General features: G+C 46.6%; 1 protein-coding gene across 1 annotated transcript in view; it reads left to right on the top strand.

Moving 5' to 3' along the window:
• The window catches only part of LOC143291450 (beta-1,3-galactosyl-O-glycosyl-glycoprotein beta-1,6-N-acetylglucosaminyltransferase 4-like), a 31,502-nt gene that overhangs the window by 12,124 nt on the left and 6,878 nt on the right, over positions 1 to 12,500 (top strand). The window contains exons 3-5 of the mRNA XM_076601315.1: positions 3,945 to 4,201; positions 8,962 to 9,240; positions 11,474 to 11,625. Of these exons, the coding sequence (XP_076457430.1) occupies positions 3,945 to 4,201; positions 8,962 to 9,240; positions 11,474 to 11,625 (688 nt within the window). The remainder of the gene's footprint in view (positions 1 to 3,944; positions 4,202 to 8,961; positions 9,241 to 11,473; positions 11,626 to 12,500) is intronic.

Raw genomic sequence — 12,500 nt, 5'->3', positions numbered from 1 at the left:
CACACACACATAATTATCAACACACACACACACACACACACACACACACACACACACACGTACACACACACACACACACACACACACACACACACACACACACACACACACAACCGAAAGACAAGGGTTATCGCGTTCACCCCGCATCGTATCAACACACACAGGAGCCAGAACTGTGAGTCTCTTCACTGATAAAACGATCAGTGTCCAGACAACACTATCAGGCCCTGTTCACAGCCTTGTGAACAAACCTGTCACCTTGGTCACAACACCTTGTTCGACTATGGACTAACTTGTTGACTGACAGATTGAGTGACTTTGCTCCACAGAACATCACAGTATAGTACAGCACAGCACAGCTTACCACAGTATAGTACAGCACAGCACAGCTTACCACAGTATAGTACAACACAGCACAGCTTACCACAGTATAGTACAGCACAGCACAACTTACCACAGTATAGTACAGCACAGTATAGTACAGCACAGCACAGATTACCACGGCACAGCACAGTATAGTACAGCACAGTTCAGTTCAGCACAGCTTACCACAGCACAGCACATCTTACCACAGCACAGCATAGCACAGTACAGCACAGCACAACACAGCTCAGCACAGCACAGCTTACCACAGCACAGCACAGCTCTGCACAGCACAGCACAGTATAGTACAGCACAGCACAACACAGCTCAGCTCAGTACAGCACAGCACAGCACAGCACAACACAGCTCAGCTCAGTACAGTACAGCTTACCACAGCATAGCACAGCACAGCACAGCTCAGCTCAGCGCAGCACAACACAGCACAGCTTACCACAGCATAGCACAGTTCAGTTCAGCACAACACAGCTTACCACAGCACAGCACAGCACAGTTCAGTTCAGCACAGCACAACACAGCACAGCCCATTACAGTACACTTCAACACAGCACAGTACAGCACATTATAGTACACTTCAACACAGCACGGTACAGCCCATTATAGTACACTTAAACACAGCACAGTGCAGCCCATTATAGTACATTTCAACACAACACAGCACAGTACAGTACAACACTGCTTAGCACAGCACAGTACATCTTAGCACAGCACAGAACAACAGCAAAGCACAGCGCAGTACATTACTGCACAGTACATTACAGCACAGTGCAATGCAGCACAGTACATTGCAGCACATTACAGCTTACCATAGTACAGTACAGCACAATTCATTACAGCACAGTACATTGCAGCACAGTGCATTACAGCACATTACAGCTTACCATAGTACAGCACAGCACAGCTCAGTACAATACAGTTCAGCACACCACAGTACAGTTAAGTTCAACAAAGTTCTCCAAAGGAGCCTCAGCTGGAACGACATGTGGAACATGGCCGCTCTGAGGATCAGCTTCATCCTAAGATCTGTGTACGACCTCCTTCCCTCGAATACAAACTTGGTGAGATGAGGGAAAGCAGAGGACCCTGCATGCCCACTCTGCCATGGCAAACAAACAGTGGAACATGTCCTCAGCTCATGCAAAGCTGCGTTGAGCCAAGGACGGTGCACATGGAGGCACAACCAAAGTGCTAAAAGAAATTGCACACGTGGTGAGCACTGTCCAAGGAGCACCCACACCACCAGAAGTTCCAGTAGAGTTCCTCTCTGCAGAAGGCAACAAAGACTGGCCAGGAATAGTTGTAATATCCAAAGCATGGAAACATGGGCTGCTGGATGGTGCCGAAGATTGGGAGTGCACAGTTGACCAACAAGAGGGGAAGAAACATCCGGAAATCAACAGCAAGAGCGGCATGAGGCCTGACATAACACTCCACTCCAAGGAAAAAAAATTATTGAAAAAACAAACACACACACACACACACACACACACACACACACACACACACACACACACACACACAAACAAAACACGCGATTCTGATTGAGCTCACACTCCCATACGAAAGCAGAATAGAGAAGCCCGCATCAACAGGACGAAAAGTATGCTAGTCTAGCCAGCAGCCTGAGAGAATCTGGCTTCCAAGCCAAAGTCCTCGCCATAGAGATTGGTGCAAGAGGGTTTGTGAGCACAACTGCCTACAGCCTCATGAAACAGCTGTCGATTTCTGACACAGAGAGGACAAGGGCTCTCAAGGCAATGGCAGAAGCAGCAGAAAAGAGTTCCAGCTGGATCTGGTCTAGGAGGAATGAAACCACTCAAACTAGGCGTATGGTGGCTCAGTGGTTAAAACGTCTGCCAAAAAGGTGACTCAGTCCTGAAGAGTTGACCACCCTGGAGGTGCGGGTTCGAACCTGTTGAGGACCAGGGAAAAAAAAAGGCGGCAATACAAGGGCATCCAGGAGTCATGACCTGGGTGCGGCCCGGTCCGCTTAGAGTGTAAGGAGTTAAGGGCGAAACACTTGACTGAGGGGGGCTTCTCTGAAGACCTTCTACTGTCCAGCTCTCCCTGGAGTTTCTGATCACAGCACAGCACAGTACAGTACAGCACAATACAACACAGTACAGTACAATACACCACACCACGCCACACCACGCCACACCACACCACACTACCGTTCCACTTCACACCTTTTACATCTTGTCCATGCAATTAGAGTAGGTAGGCGAGTAATTGAACGGTTCGTTTACCGCCCCAGATCAGAGTGTTATCACCACACACATTTCACAATTTGTCGTCTGCTTCGAACTCGTTCTGTAAAAAACATCATTCATTTCCAAGAACCAATCAAACATCAGCTGTTTCCAGCTATTTCCGTGCTCTTCCTTCTATTTGCGCACCACTGCCGACCAAGTTCATAAACATGCTACCAGTCCTAAAAATAAGGGAAGCAAGTGGTAGGACTTTAACTTTGACACAGAAATAGCTAAGTTGACTGGATATGTTAAATGAATTGTGCATTACCAGTGAGAATTTTTAAAAGTTTGTTGGTGACAGATCTAGAACGTCAGTTTTGAAAGGGAATCTCAAAAAGTGTCGTTTGTAATTAGACCATGGATTGACGTGAGTCTGTTTGCGAACGATGCTGCACAGTTAATGAGCGCTCTCAAAAGGGTGTGTTTGTGTGTGGTGTGGGGTGTGTGTGTGTGTTTGAATGTGTTTGTGTGTGTGTGTGTGTGTGTGTGTGTGTGTGTGTGTGTGTGTGTGTGTGTGCATATGTGACCAAATCCAGCAATACAACAGTCTGGTGCGATGTTCCAACAATATGTTATGTCTAATACGCTGTTGTTTTTTTGTTGTTGTTTTTTTTCTGAAGGCCTGACTAAGCGCGTTGGGTTACGCTGCTGGTCAGGCATCTGCTTGGCAGATGTGGTGTAGCGTATATGGATTTGTCCGAACGCAGTGACGCCTCCTTGAGCTACTGAAACTGAAAATGAAACTAATACGTTCAAGACCTGCTCCTGTTTCAATTGTCCACATGCACCCAAACCCATCGTTCGCATTTAGACTTGCCCGTTCGCGTTTACCCTCAGGCTCCCCTGTTATTTGAACCGTTGAGAAAACGTTGAAAAGGAGAAGACGAACATTTCCTGGTGCAACGTTTCGGAGAAAGCTTTCAATAACAGACGAGCTATGTTTGACTATCCTACGATATGCTATCTGTACATTACACACATTGAACTGATCGCTTCGACTGGATCGTTCGCAACTTGATCTTCCTGCCCTAACTTTTCATCACACCTCCCTTTCCCACACCTCTCCCTACACCCCACCCCCCACCCCAGTTGTCTATACCCCTCCATCTCCCCCTCCTCCCATACACCTCCACCAGTACCCCTCCACTTCATTCACACCCCTCCACCACCACCACCACCCCCTGCACACCCACCACACACGCTCCCTCACTGTACTGGGGTGACAACAAGTGCTCCCTTTCCAACCCCCAACGCCCACTCCCATTACTATACTTGGGTGACTAAATACAAGTGCTCTCTGCCCACCAGGCCCGGAAAAAACAGCCACCAGCAGCAAAACAGTGGAACTCAAGTTGAACGACAGCCAGCTGCTACTAGTCCCGCAGAAGAAGAACGGCAGTGTGTGGCACCAGGGGTCGCCACAGGGCGCTCAGGGCCTCGTTCTAAGGCTGAGGGGGTGGGGCCTACAGGGGTCACGTGACAGGCACGAGGTCACTGGTGAAATGATGGACGTGGACATGTCGCTGAACGTGAACAGCTGGCGCAGGTTGAGATCAGTCCTGAAGGTATGTGAACACCTGTCAGGTTGAGACCAGTCCTGAAGGTATGTGAACACCTGTTAGGTTGAGACCAGTCCTGAAGGTATGTGAACACCTGTTGGGTTGAGATCAGTCCTGAAGGTATGTGAACACCTGTTAGGTTGAGATCAGTCCTGAAGGTATGTGAACACCTGTCAGGTTAGAGACCAGTCCTGAAGGTATGTGAACGCCTGGTAGGTTGAGATCAGTCCCGAAGGTATGTGAACACCTGTTAGGTTGAGATCAGTCCTGAAGGTATGTGAACACCTGTCAGGTTGAGATCAGTCCTGAAGGTATGTGAACACCTGTTAGGTCGAGATCAGTCCTGAAGGTATGTGAACACCTGTTGAGACCAGTCCCGAAGGTATGTAAACACCTGTTAGGTTGAGATCAGTCCTGAAGGTATGTGAACACCCGGTAGGTTGAGATCAGTCCTGAAGGTATGTGAACACCTGTCAGGTTGAGATCAGTCCTGAAAGTATGTGAATACCTGTTAGGTTGAGATCAGTCCTGAAGGTGTGTGAACACCTGTTAGGTTGAGACCAGTCCTGAAGGTATGTGAACACCTGGTAGGTTGAGACCAGTCCTGAAGGTATGTGAACACCTGTCAGGTTAGAGATCAGTCCTGGAGGTGTGTGAACACCTGTCAGATTGAGATCAGTCCTGAAAGTATGTGAACACCTGGTAGGTTGAGACCAGTCCTGAAGGTATGTGAACACCTGTCAGGTTGAGATCAGTCCTGAAGGTATGTGAACACCTGTTGAGACCAGTCCCGAAGGTATGTGAACACCTGTTAGGTTGAGACCAGTCCCGAAGGTATGTGAACACCTGGTAGGTTGAGATCAGTCCTGAAGGTATGTGAACACCTGTTGGGTTAGAGATCAGTCCTGAAGGTATGTGAACACCTGTTGAGACCAGTCCCGAAGGTATGTGAACACCTGTTAGGTTGAGATCAGTCCTGAAGGTATGTGAATACCTGTTGAGACCAGTCCCGAAGGTATGTGAACACCTGTTAGGTTGAGATCAGTCCCGAAGGTATGTGAACACCTGTCAGGTTGAGATCAGTCCTGAAGGTATGTGAACACCCGGTAGGTTGAGATCAGTCCTGAAGGTATGTGAACGCCTGTCAGGTTAGAGACCAGTCCTGGAGGTGTGTGAACACCTGTCAGGTTAGAGACCAGTCCTGGAGGTGTGTGAACACCTGTCAGATTGAGACCAGTCCTGAAGGTATGTGAACGCCTGGTAGGTTGAGATCAGCCCTGAAGGTATGTGAACACCTGTTAGGTTGAGATCAGCCCTGAAGGTATGTGAACACCTGGTAGGTTGAGACCAGTCCTGAAGGTATGTGAACACCTGTCAGGTTGAGACCAGTCCTGAAGGTATGTGAACACATGTTGGGTAAGAGATCAGTCCTGAAGGTATGTGAACACCTGTTGGGTTAGAGACCAGTCCTGAAGGTATGTGAACGCCTGGTAGGTTGAGATCAGTCCTGAAGGTATGTGAACGCCTGTTGGGTTAGAGATCAGTCCTGAAGGTATGTGAACACCTGTCAGGTTAGAGACCAGTCCTGAAGGTATGTGAACACCTGTTGGGTTAGAGATCAGTCCTGAAGGTATGTGAACACCTGTTAGGTTGAGACCAGTCCTGAAGGTATGTGAACACATGTTGGGTTGAGATCAGTCCTGAAGGTATGTGAACACCTGTCAGGTTAGAGACCAGTCCTGGAGGTGTGTGAACACCTGTCAGATTGAGACCAGTCCTGAAGGTATGTGAACGCCTGGTAGGTTGAGATCAGTCCCGAAGGTATGTGAACACCTGTTAGGTTGAGATCAGTCCTGAAGGTATGTGAACACCTGTCAGATTGAGATCAGTCCTGAAGGTATGTGAACACCTGTTAGGTTGAGACCAGTCCTGAAGGTATGTGAACACCTGTCAGGTTAGAGATCAGTCCTGGAGGTGTGTGAACACCTGTTAGGTCGAGATCAGTCCTGAAGGTATGTGAACACCTGTTGAGACCAGTCCCGAAGGTATGTGAACACCTGTTAGGTTGAGATCAGTCCTGAAGGTATGTGAACACCTGTTGAGACCAGTCCCGAAGGTATGTGAACACCTGTTAGGTTGAGACCAGTCCCGAAGGTATGTGAACACCTGGTAGGTTGAGATCAGTCCTGAAGGTATGTGAACACCTGTTGGGTTAGAGATCAGTCCTGAAGGTATGTGAACACCTGTTGAGACCAGTCCCGAAGGTATGTGAACACCTGTTAGGTTGAGATCAGTCCCGAAGGTATGTGAACACCTGTTGAGACCAGTCCCGAAGGTATGTGAACACCTGTTAGGTTGAGATCAGTCCCGAAGGTATGTGAACACCTGTCAGGTTGAGATCAGTCCTGAAGGTATGTGAACACCCGGTAGGTTGAGATCAGTCCTGAAGGTATGTGAACGCCTGTCAGGTTAGAGACCAGTCCTGGAGGTGTGTGAACACCTGTCAGGTTAGAGACCAGTCCTGGAGGTGTGTGAACACCTGTCAGATTGAGACCAGTCCTGAAGGTATGTGAACGCCTGGTAGGTTGAGATCAGTCCTGAAGGTATGTGAACACCTGGTAGGTTGAGACCAGTCCTGAAGGTATGTGAACACCTGTCAGGTTAGAGATCAGTCCTGGAGGTATGTGAACACCTGTTAGGTTGAGATCAGTCCTGAAGGTATGTGAACACCTGTCAGGTTAGAGATCAGTCCTGGAGGTATGTGAACACCTGTTAGGTTGAGATCAGTCCTGAAGGTATGTGAACACCTGTCAGGTTAGAGACCAGTCCTGAAGGTATGTGAACACCTGTTAGGTTGAGATCAGTCCTGAAGGTATGTGAACACCTGGTAGGTTGAGATCAGTCCTGGAGGTGTGTGAACACCTGTTAGGTTGAGATCAGTCCTGAAGGTATGTGAACACCTGTTAGGTTGAGATCAGTCCTGAAGGTATGTGAACACCTGTTAGGTTGAGATCAGTCCTGAAGGTATGTGAACACCTGTCAGGTTGAGATCAGTCCTGAAAGTATGTGAATACCTGTTAGGTTGAGATCAGTCCTGAAGGTGTGTGAACACCTGTTAGGTTGAGACCAGTCCTGAAGGTATGTGAACACCTGTCAGGTTAGAGATCAGTCCTGAAGGTATGTGAACACCTGTCAGGTTGAGATCAGTCCTGAAGGTATGTGAACACCTGTTGGGTTGAGATCAGTCCTGAAGGTATGTGAACACCTGTCAGATTGAGATCAGTCCTAAAGGTTTGTGATAATCTGTCAGGTTGAGATCAGTCCTGAAAGTATGTGAACACCTGTTAGGTTGAGATCAGTCCTGAAGGTATGTGAACACCTGTCAGGTTGAGATCAGTCCTGAAAGTATGTCCTGAAGGTATGTGAACAGATTAGTCATGAAGGTATCTATCTAGATATGGGTCAGACGAACAGATAATGGTAAAGGATACCACATTCTACATAAAAATTGTTATGACACATGGTGTGGTGTTTTGAGAGTAGTTTACTGCCGATGATCAGCTGGGCTGAGAGATTTATTGACTGTTTAGTGATGACTGCTTGACTAATCAGTAGACCGGTTAGTTGATTACTTGATCGATCATTGGATCAATGGGCTGTTTGCTCGCTCTTCGTACGCTCAACAAGAAGTGGGAAGGAGAGAAACGGACACGAAAGAGGTAGACAGAGAAACAAGAGACAGAAACGAAACGAAACGAAACGAAATAAAACGAAACGAAACGAAATATTCTTTTACCAGGGTAATGAGATAAGCAAGTACACATGCCTTTTTCAACCCAGCCTTGGGCATAAAAAAAGGAAGAAGAAGAAGAAAGAAAAAAAAGAAAGAAAGAAAAACAAAAACAAAAACACGCACAAAAACGCAAATATCAAACAAGAAAAAAATAAAAGTACTAAATCTAGAAAAAAAAGAAAAAAAAAAGAGGGGGGGTATTGGGGGGGGGGGGGGGGGGGGCGAGGCGGGCGGGGGAATAAACTATCCACAGACCACAAACAAAAAATATATACACACTGACGCACTCGGGGAATAAAAATGTTACAAAGGGAGAGAGAAAAAAGAAAAAGAAAAAAAGAAAAAAAAAATGTCATGCATCATATACTACTCACACACAGACAGACTAGAAGATCAGTAAGACAACAAAGAAAATTCAAAGAAATTCAATCCTCTTGCCCCTTTTGGGGTGTGGAGGATACAATGACAATATACATACTCATTTAATCACAACTTTAGTCCAACGATGTCTCCGAAACACGCAAAAACACACACCCACGCACGCAACAACAACAACAGCAACACACACACACACACACACACACACACACACACACACACACACACACACACACACACACACAGAGAGAGAAAAAAAAGTGTTTTCCATACAGTATCAGTATCTGTGGCTCAAGGAGGCGTTACTGCCGCGACGTTTCTGACAAATCCATACACGCAACATCGCATCTGGCAAGCAAATAAGCAAATAAATGTAAAACAAGCACACACACACACACACACACACACACACACACACACACACACGCATGCATGCATGCATAACAGATATGCAACAAACATGCAGTTTCACAGATATGAAAGCACAAACAAATACACACAATCGTACACGAGCCCCGACACACACACACACACACACACACACACAAGAAGAAAACCACAAAACCACCGAAACCCTCGCCTCCCTTTCCAACAGGAAACGGAGAAGGTCCTGTTCCCATGGAAGAACCCCAAAGTGAGGCGCGTGGACTGCAGAAAACTGTTCCTGGGAGACCCCGTGGAAACAGAAAAGGCACGCAACTTCGAGCTTGGCCAGACCAATGGCGGGATGGTGTCGGACAAAATGGTGGCCTCCCTTGCCACCTCCTGCCCCTCGTTGAAGAAGATGTTCCCTTTTATCACCAGCGCTCTGACGGAGGAAGAGAGAGACTTCCCTATAGCTTTCAGTCTTCTGGTATTCAAGGACGCTGAACAGGTTCGTAGGGTTTTTGACTCGCGTGTGAAAAGCGAGTCTGTGTGTAAATGGCACGACCGTGTGTGTGTGTGTGTGTGTGTGTGTGTGTGTGTGTGTGTGTGTGTGTGTCTGTGTTTGTGTTTGTGTGTGTGTGTGTGTGTGTGTGTGCGCGCGCGCGTTCGCTCTGTGTGTGTGTGTGTGTGTGTGTGTGTGTGTGTGTGTGTGTTAGTGTGTTTCTTTGTTTGTGTGTGTGTGTGTGGTTAGTCTGTGTGTGTGTGTGTGTGTGTGTGTGTGTGTGTGTGCGTGTGTGTGTGTGTGTTCATTCTTTAATTTAACGTCTTTTCACTTTGAGTGATATTACACGTGGGTGGGTGTGAGTGTGCGTGTGCGGTTAGTGTGTGTGTATGTGTCTGTGTCCGTGGTAAACTTCAACACTGGGATTTTTTCGGGTAAACATTTACGATGATAGGCTAAAGATAATGAGAGGTCATGGGTCAAGGTCATTATATGGCAAAAAATAGAACAAAGCTTGACAGACACTGTACTATGTCCTACTTCCAGTTTTAATCTAACTTGACAAAATGACTGATATTGGACACAGTGTGATCCCTGAAGAATGCCTAAATCACAGGTTAAAATTCAAGGTAAAGGACGCATGCGAAATTAACAGGAAACGTTTCTATGTGCAAAAGAGAGAGAAGTTCTTTTTTTACCACACACACACACACACACACACACACACACACCACGCACTCACGCACACACGCACGCACGCACACACACACACACACACACACACACACACACAGAGAGTATACATAGTGATTATCATTATCATATGACGGGCGCAATAGCTGAGTGGTTAAAGCGTTGGACTTTCGATTTAAAGATCCCGGGTAAATATACAGAAATGTCAATTTCTAATTAATACTAAAAATCATCATTATGATAGGAATGATAATAATCCAAATAATAATAATAATAATAATAATGATAATAATATCATTTATTTTCAGTCTAATATCATCATCTTAGATGAACAGATTATAAATAAATAAACGAACGATCCCGTGTAACGGCGCCTGGTGGGTAAAGGGTGGATATTCTCCCGATGTCCCCGGTCAACATGTGTGCAGACCTGCTTGTGCCTGAACCCCCTTCGTGTGTTTACGCAAGCAGAAGATAAAACAAACAAACAAACAAACAAAAACCCCGCACGTTAAAGATCCTGTAATCCATGCCAGCGTTCGGTGGGTTATGGAAACAAGAAGATACCCAGCATGCACACTCCCGAACACGGAGTGTGGCTGCCGACATGGTGGGGGTAAAAACGGTCATACACGTAAAAGCCCACACGTGCACATACGAGTGAACGTGGGAGCTGCAGCCCACGAACGAAGAATAAGAATAAGACATTATCATATAGATTGTCCTTTCATATAAATCAGTCACAAATGCCGTGACACTTTTAGGAAAAAAAAATCAAAACATGTGGAATTCCTTTGAGAGAGATATTTACAAGAACATACACCCAAATTAAATCCACAACGCACACACATACGCACACACATTTAAAAAAAACACGCAAGCGTTCACAAACACAAGTGTTCACACACACACACGCGCGCACACACACACACACACACACACACACACACACACACACACACACACACACACACGGGCACGCGCGTGCACGCAAGCACGCACAACCACACAACACTGTTATCACTACCACCACCACCACACACCAAATAAAGAATAAGAATAAGCTCGTCACACCAGCGGACCATCCTAAACATGAGTCCCTGGAGGAGTTCTCCTCTTCGTTCACAATCATTCCTGTCAGAGAAATTGCCGTGCAGAACTTCGTCCTCTTCGCATCTACAGTCCGATGCGTACATTGTAAACAGTGCGGGTGGAAACACACAGCCCTGAGGCGCTCCCGTGCTGGTCTTAATTTCAGGAGACCAGACCTCGACACTGGCAGTCTTGACGTACTGGGGCCTGAAACCTACTGGAAGGGGCGAGGATTTACATTCATCTACATTAGCGTTGACATCATGAACTAGGGATGAGTGGTGTTGAATGCGTTTGAGAAGTCCAGGGAGAGACTGTCAGACTGAAGAAGGCAGCGAATTCCAGGTTTGTACAGCTGAATAACCGAAAGCTTCCCTATCGTGTTTCTCTCTACTGAAAGGAAACGCCAAAGATTTCATTCGATCACCTAAAAAGTATGACTGTGTGTGTACAGGTTCTTCGTCTTCTTCGTACCATCTACAGGCCACAGAACTATTACTGTGTGCACGTGGACGTCAAGTCGGATGAGGAGTTCCACAGGGCGATGTCTGCTGTCGTGGGCTGTTTCCCCAACGTCTTTCTGTCCTCAAGATCTGTGGATGTTCAGTGAGTGTTGTGTCGTATCGTATCGTATCGTATCGTATCGTGTCGTGTCGTATCGTATCGTATCTTGTTGTATTATGTAGTATTGAATTGTATTGTGTAGTATTGTATCGCATCGCATTGCATTGCATCGTATTGTATTGTATTGTATTGTACTGTACTGTACTGTACTGGACTGTACTGTACTGTATCGTATCGCAGTGTAATGTACTGTAGTGTATCAATAAACAATTCATCATTATTGTCAATATTGTCATTGCTGTTATTCATATTATCATGGAGAGCTGGGTGGGGGTAGGGGACAGGGGGGGCTTCAGGGCTTGTGCGTCGCGAGAGCTACAATTTGTTCGTGCTTGTGTGTGTGTGTGTGTGTGTGTGTGTGTGTGTGTGTGTGTGTGTGTGTGTGTGTGTGTGTGTGTGTGTGTGTGTGTGTGTGTGTGTCTGTGTGTGTCTGTGTAGATGATGGGGTATGTGTGTATGCATGTCTGTATTGTAGGAGCAACGGAATATTGGAACGTGTGTGCGTGCATATATGTGTGTATGTGTGCGTATGGTGGGGTAGGGGTATGGGCGTGTGTGTGTGTGTGTGTGTGTGTGTGTGTGTGTGTGTGTGTGTGTGTCTGTGTCTGTGTGTGTGTGTGTGTGTGTGTGTGTGTGTGTCTGTGTCTGTGTCTGTGTCTGTGTCTCTGTGTGTGTATGTGTGTGTGTGTGTGTGTGTGTGTGTGTGTGTGTGTCAGTGTGCCGTGGAAGTTGCGATACGTAGCCTAGGAATTAGCGTGTGGTGGTGGGGGTGGGGGTGGGGTCTGGATGTTTCACATTTATTTGCTTGTTTATTTATTATCATTATTGTCTTTTTATATCATTCTTATTTATTTATT

Source organism: Babylonia areolata, chromosome 17 (genome assembly GCF_041734735.1).
Source record: "Babylonia areolata isolate BAREFJ2019XMU chromosome 17, ASM4173473v1, whole genome shotgun sequence".
NCBI lineage: Eukaryota > Metazoa > Mollusca > Gastropoda > Neogastropoda > Buccinidae > Babylonia > Babylonia areolata.
Note: the sequence above shows the minus strand (reverse complement) of the source record. Positions and strands in the feature narration are given on the sequence as shown.